The sequence below is a fragment of the Balaenoptera ricei genome, chromosome 6, assembly GCF_028023285.1.
Source record: "Balaenoptera ricei isolate mBalRic1 chromosome 6, mBalRic1.hap2, whole genome shotgun sequence".
Lineage (NCBI taxonomy): Eukaryota > Metazoa > Chordata > Mammalia > Artiodactyla > Balaenopteridae > Balaenoptera > Balaenoptera ricei.
Window position 1 is genome coordinate 79,254,555 of NC_082644.1, and position 9,374 is coordinate 79,263,928.

Sequence of the window (9,374 nt, forward strand, 5' to 3'; positions counted from 1 at the left end):
GCCAATGCAGGGGACATAGGTTCAAGCCCTGGTCCGGGAAGATCCCACATGCCATGGAGCAACTAAGCCCGTGTGCCACAACTACTGAAGCCTGCGTGTCTAGAGCTCATGCTACGTAACATGAGAAGCCACTGCAATGAGAAGCCCTCACACCACCACGAAGAGTAGCCCCTGCTCACCCCAACTAGAGAAAGCCCGTGCACAGCAATGAAGACCCAACGCAGCCATAAATAAATAAATAAATAAATTTATTAAAAAACAAAAAGTTTGTCCTAAGTTTCACAACTTTTTAACACCCTCCAAATACATAATTAACTTTCTAAAGGCTAATTTTTATTTTCATCAGGATATACCTGCACATAGTTTAAGGAATCAAATTATTTAACAAGACATAGTAAGTAAAAGAAATATTAATTTGTTTGCTCCCATCACATCCCATTTCCCATTCCTTAGAAGCAAGCAATTTCAACCCTTTGAGTTATTTAATGTGTTTTCTCCCTATCTCTAAGGGAGATGCTTATACTGCTGCTTCCTATGTTTTCAGGTTAGGTATCTACCTATTCATTTCCCACTAATGGAAGATGAGCATTTCTTTCCCAAACTCTTCCCATCTCTGCCCCTGCACACTTCCCTCCTCCTCATCCTTCCAATAAATGTATTTTGCTTCATAAAAATTCAGTGCTGTAATTCTTGACTGTGTAAATGACATTCACAGTCAAGCTATACAGAACATCATTTGCCTTATTTGAATGTGTACAAGTAGGTATAAAGCTTGATGAATTTTCACAAGCTAGCACATTATGCAACCATCACCCAGATCTAGAAACAGGACAGTGAGACGGAAGCACCCAACAGCCTTCATAATCCTCCTGTCACCCCTGTCCTCAAGAACCACTCTGACCATTTTTGCTATAGTTTTGCCTGTTCTTACAATTTATATAGAATCACAGTGTGTACTCATTTTTTTAAAATTTATTTTATTTATTTTTGGCTGCGTTGGGTCTTCATCGCTGTGCGTGGGCTTTTCTCTGGTTGTAGTGAGCGGGGGCTACCCTTCGTTGTGGTGCACGGGCTTCTCATTGTGGTGGCTTCTCTTGTTGCAGAGCACGGGCTCTAAGCACGCAGGCTTCAGTAGTTGTGGCTCGCAGGCTCAGTAGTTATGATGCATGGGCTTAGCTGCTCCGTGTCATGTGGGATCTTCCCGGACCCGTGTCCCCTGCATTGGCAGGCGGATTCTTAACCACTGTGCTACCAGGGAAGCCCAGTGTGTACTCATTTTTGTCTGGCTTTTTTGCTATTCTTTTTCTAGCTTGAGATCAAAGCTTAGATTATTGATCTTTCTTTTCTATGTATTTAAAGCTATAATTCTTGATAGCATTAGTTATGTCCTATAAATTTTTGCATGTTGCATATTATCATTCATTTCAACATAGCTTTCCATTGTGATATTTTTGTATTTTAAAAATACTGATTTTTCTCCATCATGTTGTGATATGTTCCTTACACCAATCCTTAGAAATCTGTTGAGACATTTTATATATCCTGGACAACAGCTGCAGTTGAGGTCATCACCTGATTAGCTGATAATACAGTCATTTCCCAAGATCCATTAAGTTTCTGTACAGTCTGAACAGATGTTAGGAGCCTTTACCCTGAATCTTTCTGTTTTTTTTTTTTTTTTTTGCTTGTTTTCTTTCTGTATTTTTAATGACGGCACTTGGCAATTTCCCCAGAGATGTAGTACTGACTTGCTTTACTATCCTGGCTTCTACTTGGCCCTTGTTTCAGTCAGGGAACCAAAGTGGGGATTCCGTCAGTTGTCAGGTATGTCTATCCCAAATACACACTCACGAACAGGGAAAGTAAGCACAGGGGCAAGTCCAAGAGCTGAGCTGCCTCTGACACAAGCTAGGGCTCAACATCCATGTATGACTTGACCCAAAAGGAAGCCAACTGTCAAAGAAGTGTTAAGTCACAGCCACATTACAAAAAGCATGGGAAGCGAATTTGGAGTGAATAGACAATAGGTTTATGAGAGCACAGTCACAGACTATCAGATCTCACAGCTCACCAACTGTGTCTAACCTGTACTTATCCTGTCCGCTGAGCTTTAAAAAATTTCAATTATTTTTTCATCAATATAAATTCTATTTTGACAATTCGTAAATCTGCCCGATTTTTTATAGAACCTTGTTACTTTCCCATTTTTGACACTTATTTCTTTACACATATTATACAGTGATTTCAAGTTCTCTATCTGATAACCCCCATATCCGTCATCTTTGTAGAGCTTATTCTGTAATTTGTTTCTGCTAACTCTTGCTTATGATGGCATCTCTTTCTATAGGGTAGATTTATTTCCTAGCTCAGTCCCAGAAGGTCAGATTGGTTCTCCTCTATCAGCCTCCATCATTTTCCAGGTAAGAAGAGAACAGGAAAAGGCTAGCACTTTCACCAGGGAAGCAGAACTGTCCTCATAAACTCCAAGTAGACTTCTGCTTACATCTCCCTGATCAGAACCGTGTTACAGCCCTAATTGCTAGGCTTTAAGCCTCCATAATTGACAGCACTGGTGATGAAGTGTTGAAAGAGCCACTGTGAGCTTCTCCATGTAGTAGAGATAGGCAAGAGTCCCAAGTCACTGCGAGGGGGTTGGTGGCACAAGTCATGAGGGTTACAAAACGCTGTTTTGGAGCAGGGGTTATGGAAGGGTACTCAGACCTAACCTACAAGGACGGAAAAGGCAAGGCCTCTGTTTGCAGAACCACTGCTGCTGGCCAGGTTCTCCCTGTAGCTGCTGCCTGTAACTCACTATTCAGGGCCTCTAACACACCTTACAGTAACCAGTAACCATCAACCAACAAATCAGGAATTTATATAGACAAAGCAAAAGATTCAAACTGACACAAAAAAAGAAGAAACATCACTTGGTCAAGATTTACTTCAAGGCCTGAAAACACTGCCTAATCGAAAATGGCCCTACTGCAATTTCTTATAATATATAAATACTTTATATATATAACTTAAAAAAATGTAGACACTATTAACTAACTCCTAAACCACATACTATAGGCTTTTCAAAAGCAATAGTTATTTAACAAAATGTAAGGTGACAATATCAAAGAATTTTCACACTTAATGAGGACACAATCAGTCACAAGCTACTCAAACACAAATCTTTTTTACACTTTCCATGTTTGTTTTTAACTTTGTTTCATAGAACCACTGATAATTGAGGCTTCTTTCAAGTACAGGATTTCTAACATTAAATTACATTTTCTAAGTATTTCTTTAAAGAAGAAATGAAAAAGACACATACTACATTGTTTGCCATAAATTCATACACCAAAAAGTCAAAACAATCCAACTGAATTTATTCCTGCTTCCCCCTTCTCCAACATTAGTTCTTCTAAATACTATATAAACAGTTTTGTTAAAATCAGTTCTCATTTATGCAGATTAGGGGAAAATGGTTTTATAATGAGTTATCTTTAAAATTATCTTCTAGATAGCACTCTTTAGCCTTAAATTACATTGTGCACACACAACTACAACAGTCTGCATTTGCTCAGGAACATATAGTCACATTAAAAACAAATAACTTTGTATTTCATAGTTTAGTTGGCTCTTAAATAGTTTCCCTGTTGGGGGGGGGCGGGGAACAAGTATTTTGTGTTGTTTAAGAAACTGGTATATATAAATGAAATGCTAGGTGTTCGTTTAAACTTTGAGGAAACCTACAGATGAACATTTGGGTATTTTTTCTAAAATGCAAGAGACATGCACTTAATCACTGTTCATATAGTGAAGCGATGGGACGGCAGATACAGACGCAGATGAAACTCTACATTTTGTAAATGTAAAGTTGGATATTCTAAATGGAAGAACTGACACTGACAACTGTTTACAGGAAACAAAGGTTAAGAAAAATGTTGAAGAATATCTACTCTTAAAAAGAGAGAAGTGTTATACAACACAAAAGTGAGAACTAGAGATTCGAAAAACACTCATTTTACTGTTTTAAAAGAAAAACAAAAAAATAATAGGGAGAGAGTCTAGACCAATTAGAACTGAGGCAGCTGTAACAAAAATGGAACACAGTACAATGATTTGAGCCCTTAAAGGAAATGACTAACTAAAATGAAATTTCACAAGTCTTCATGTCTATAATAATATATAAATGCACAAAATATCAAAAATACGAAGTCTGGATTTTTTCCCCTTAGGTTTGTAATCAACTGTCAAACCTCTGCTTAATATAGTTACTTTTATGAGCCTTCTGATTAGCAGAGCATGTTATACAGGTACATGCATGCTAGAATTTTACCATGAGAATTATAGTTCTCATCTCAAACTAGTGACTAGCCTGTTACCCATATTTATATATATTCCATTTCCATTATAAAACACTTAAGACCTTTCTAGTAGTACATTTTAATCAACATATTACATAAAAAAGAATCTTGATTTTTAAAATGAACCTTTTTAGTACTGTAACATGATGGGTTTAATTGAACAGTTGGAACATAATATGGTAACTACATTGTACTGTTTAATTCACAGCTGTAGGAAAATGTTTGATTTTTAAAATATAACCAAGATGAGACTGTAGAGTTATGAGCAGTAAAATATTAGAAAACAGTGAATGAATAAATAAGATGCTTTTCCTTTAGTGGCCATTCATTACTTTGCTTTTAGGAACCTCGAAGAAATTGTCTTCTTTGAGTTTCAAATGTTCTGGTAAATCTAGTCGTTTCTTAGCTTCCTCAATATCACCTTGAATTGCTGAAATAAGTGACTCTGTGGAGAGAATATACCAGGTAAAGATAACGAAAAACTGCTGCTGTGCTTTTTTATGACTCCTTTGTTCAGCTTCTCCTAAAATCTCATAGGCTGGCAGTGTTCCTGGCACAGGGTAGATGCCCAATAATGTTTGTTTCATCCTTTCTTCTAGACTTAAGTAAGTCAATAGTACACAAAAGATGTCCCTAATCTTCTTGCAATTATTTAGAGAAAGGCATTAGCAGAAAGGTACATGGCATATACTAAATGGAAGAAACAAATACTATCAATTCTCTTCAGTATTTACAGTTGTAAAAGAAACTCTACATTAGAACTGAAACTATCACACTACACTAAGATACTTGACATTTGTTTTAAATGTTCCGATTTACTGCTTCTTACACTTCAACTACCGCTAAGCATCCATTATTCATCACAGTATTAACTCTTACTTGTTCCTTAAAATATGAAAAGGAAATAAAGATTTCATTAACTTCATACTGTTGGAGAGAGAGCCAGCCTGCTGGGTTTGAATCTAGGCTCCATCACTTACTATGCTACCCCAAGCAAATTACTTAACCTCTCTGTGCCAATTTCCTCATCTGCAAAATCGGCAAAATAATTCCTCATGTGGGTGTTGTGGGGATAAAGTGAGTTGATTCATGTAAGGCTCTTAAAGCAGTGCCTGGCATATTAAATGCTCAAATATTATCTGTCTGGCCATGATTACTATTAGGAGAAGCAGCAGAAGTAACTGCAGTAATATTTAAGAAGATCTAAATAAGAACTTACCTAAAGAATCAAAGTTCTTTTCTGGTCTGAGGTAGCCGACAATGGCCACGTTGAGAATTTCCCCATAGAAGTCCTCTTTGAAAGTATGCATGATATGAGTTTCCTACAGTCAAGAGATGTTAAAATTGAATTTATCTTTATCTTTATGGTGAGGTAATTTAAATGAAACAATCAACCCTCCTTAAAATTTTAAAGACAGGTTAAAATCTAAGTGCAGTATTTCCTGAATTCTTCCATTACTCCTGTTCTTGACCTTGTACCATTATAACTGAGTAAGGTAGATGCTATCCCACAAATCTGGTGTGATTTGCTGTTTTTAGAAAAAGCTAACATGCACCAAAGTAATTAAGGAGTCTTATCAAGGTGAAAAAAACTGAGCAAATACAGCAGAGGGAATGAGCAAAGAAACTCTTCTTCAAAAGATACCAGTCCATTAAGTGAATTTAAAAAAAAAAGGCAACAGAGTGGAAGAAGACATTTGTCATACATAGTTCCAACAAAAGAATTGGATCCAGAATATATTAAGAACTTCTTTAAGTCAGTAAGACAGACAATCCAATTTTTTTAAAAGGGATAAAGACTTAAACAGGCACATAATGTACGTCTGTTATCAGCAAAGAAAAGGAAAAAGAAAAACTCTAAAAAGTATGAACCTCCTACCAATGGAAAACTGAGTTTCTCCTAACTATGGAAGGACCTCCAAGGCACTCCTTAACTGGCTCTACAGTAAGAGTTCTGTTATCTGAGTAGCTAATAAGGAAAAATTAGTCATGGGATAGCCTCCCCTCCCCTTCATTTCCTCTCTCATTCCAGAGAAAAATATTTTGCCTTCTTTCATCGATTATTTTCTTTATCTATTCCAACACACCCTAAATCCCGAAAAATAAGAGGAACACTGAGCACAATGTTAAGTAGTTCTGGGCCACTTCTATTGCTTATACCAGCACTTTTCTATAAACTCTTCAAAGAGGATGAAATTTAGATCAACTATAACCGTTTGTGCCACATACTTGAGCTGACCCAAAGATTCAGCCACATCTAGCAGATTAAGCACTTAAGCTGTGTAGGTCTTCTGTTCATAAGAACAGAAGAATTACGTATACCCTCAAAGGGGTTTAAAAAGAGGAAAAAAAGCATCACCTTGCAATTTTATCACAAAGCACCATCCATGGCGTAAGCAGTTCTACCTTAACAGGGTGACCAAATAATTAAAGAGTAAATGACCTACATTAACTGGTGAACTCAACTTTATTTCACTTTTATTTCTAATAAAGGTAAACACATAGGCAGTTATAAAAATTAATTATTGTAGTTTTGGTTTGTGATTCCACTTTCTATTTTCTCCATGATTTAAAAGATAAATGCATAAAAATGTATTAATCTATGTTATTGGGTACACAATGATGTAATTTGTGAGTTTTGGTATACTATTAAGTTCATATAAATTCAAAATAGATTTTTATAACTTTAGGATGTTAAATGCAGTCCCCATGGTAACCACAAAGAAAATATCTATAGAAAATACACAAAAGGAAATAAGGGATCAAAATGTGTCACTACAAAAAAAAGTCAACAAAAAAGGCAGTAATGGAGAACTGACAAAAAAGCTATAAAGCATACAAAAAACAAAACAGCAAAACATCAGAAGTCTCTCCTTATCAGTAATTACTTTAAATGTAAATGGATTAAACTCTCCAATCAAAAGGCAGAGATTAGCAGAATGGTTCAAAAACACAAGATCCAACTATACCCCCTTTATAAAAGACTCACTTTAGATCCAAAGACACAAATAATCTTGAAAGTGAAAAGGATGGAAGAGTTATTCCATTCAAATAGTAACTAAACTCTTCACTTTTAAACCTGTCAAGTAAATTCTCATATTTGGATTATGTTGTGATCACCACTGATGAGTTCTATCTGTGTATTACTCTAAATCATCATCCCATTCTCTGTTTACAGAGTGAAATACAATTCTTAATTCTTACCATGGACTTTTTTGTATTCTTGTAGTATGGGTTCCATCCTATGCTCACCACCATCTTATGGACGTCTCCACTTCCAACACTGGCCCAACCATAATATATGCCAGTGGATACATCAGTTGGAAGATTATCTACTACTTGTTCAGGAAAGTTAGCTAAACAACAGAAGAAAATACATTAAAATTTAGAGTTTCATATTCAATATTTAGAAAATTCACATGTAAGGCTAGCCTAAATCATTACCCTCAACAAGACTCCTAGGACTCTAACTACAATTATTAATCCCATCATTTCATACTCTGGCTAGGATTTCTTTCTCCTCTTCATACGGATTGGTTAGGGAAAAAGGTACCAGATTATATATGTATAAGTTACCAGGTTATAGTAAGTGTACCAAAAAATGTAAACTCTCACAGTAGAAGAAAACAGGTACATGAACAGCTAGGGTTTTTTTTAGCCCTGGTCCTTCTTAAGGAGGTTCAGCATCTCTTGAAAAGATTTCTATTTTCGAAATATACATGCCTAGGTCCCAAGCTCAAAGACTGCTTTAATAGGTCTAGGTGCAGCCCTGGAATGTATTTTTAAGGAAAAATTAAGCATACCTTCAGGTCCTGACTACTAAAACTAATGCAGACCAAAAAAGATACCTAGTTCTCATTCAACTGCCTGTGTCATCATTTGGACACAACCTACTAACGTATTTAAAGAACGAAAACCTTACAGCTGGCTTGAGAATTTAGCCTATCTGGCCCACCTTACATTTCCTAAAGAGAAAGACGCGCGGCACGCTTGGCGGGTTTATCACGGCTGGATAGGGAGGCGGGAAACAGGGCTCCCGAAACTCAGCTCCGGCTTCCTGCCCTCACCACCCCCCAAGCCGGTGAGCTCGGAGCCACGGGCAAGGACGCGCTCCATTAGTCCGACCAAAGGTCCTCAGCCTCAACAAAGCGGGAGCGGGGAGGACGGAAACGTCACCTCTGCCCGTAGCCCCACCACCCGGCCCGGAGCCCCCCGGCTGACGTCCCCGCTCTCAGGTGACCCGGCCCAGCGTGGGTGGGGGACTCCGCGCCCTCCCGCGCTCACCTGTAGGGATGCCCAGCTGCTTGGAGCCGCGACCGAAGCCCCGCACCACCTGGCCGCGGCAGAAGTACGGCAGGTGCCTCATGACGCCGTCCGCTCGGGGTGCGGGCTGCGGTCCAGTCCGCGCGTCCGGCGGAGCCGCCGTCGAGGCGGTGCCCGGACGCCCCGGACCAGCCGGGGGACACGGGCGAGAGCTCCGCAGGCCGGCCGGCCGGGCGAGCGCACGGGCGTACAACTGGCCGAACGGCGCGGACGACACGCCACGGCGAGACGCTCACGCCACTGACCGAACAGAAGGCGCCGGGCGACTCAGACGCCTGGGCTCCGGAACGCCCCCGACCGCGGAAGTGCGGCTGTGGGCGGGGAGCGGAGCGGGCGCGCGCCGGCTTGGAAGGGCCCCACAACCCACTGAGCGCCACAGGCCTACGCACTCTGCCCAGGCCGAGCGCCCCGACGCTCGTACGGCTTCCGTAGCCCCGCCCCCAACGTAGCCCCGCTCCCAACGTAGCCCCGCCCCCAGCCGTAGCCTGGGAGGTGTCGGTTCTCTTTTCTTTGGTATCTCTCACTTCCCGGGCGGTGGGAATCGAGGCGGCGACACGTTTTTCAGCCTGGGGCCTGTGAAAGCACTGTCTTCATTCTCAGCCACTCCGAAGTGTTTCTTTCCCCTTTTTCCTTTTCATTATGATCCTGATGCCGAGGAGAGACGTTCTTTAGCTCCTTGACAACTGCTACGTTGCT

At 39.8% G+C, this 9,374-nt stretch overlaps 1 protein-coding gene across 1 annotated transcript; it reads right to left on the reverse strand.

Annotated features, from left to right (window-relative positions):
- Window positions 1–231: 231 nt before the first annotated feature.
- On the reverse strand, window positions 232–8,890 carry RFK (riboflavin kinase). Its single transcript, XM_059924947.1, has 4 exons — window positions 8,640–8,890; window positions 7,560–7,711; window positions 5,575–5,677; window positions 232–4,800 (listed from the first exon to the last, which is right to left on the reverse strand). Exons 1-4 carry the CDS (start codon window positions 8,719–8,721, stop codon window positions 4,670–4,672), a joined length of 468 nt encoding a protein of 155 aa, XP_059780930.1. The 5' UTR covers window positions 8,722–8,890; the 3' UTR covers window positions 232–4,669.
- Window positions 8,891–9,374: the final 484 nt, after the last annotated feature.

What these genes read in the sequence shown, in the direction of transcription:
- RFK (XM_059924947.1), bottom strand. Translation starts at nt 8,721, where the DNA reads ATGAGGCACCTGCCGTACTTCTGCCGCGGCCAGGTGGTGCGGGGCTTC. An exon ending in GCAGCTGGGCATCCCTACAG is followed by an intron (nt 7,712 to 8,639) that starts GTGAGCGCGGGA and finishes TCTGTTGTTTAG; the next exon opens with CTAACTTTCCTGAACAAGTA. An exon ending in AAAGAACTTTGATTCTTTAG is followed by an intron (nt 4,801 to 5,574) that starts GTAAGTTCTTAT and finishes TTCTCTCCACAG; the next exon opens with AGTCACTTATTTCAGCAATT.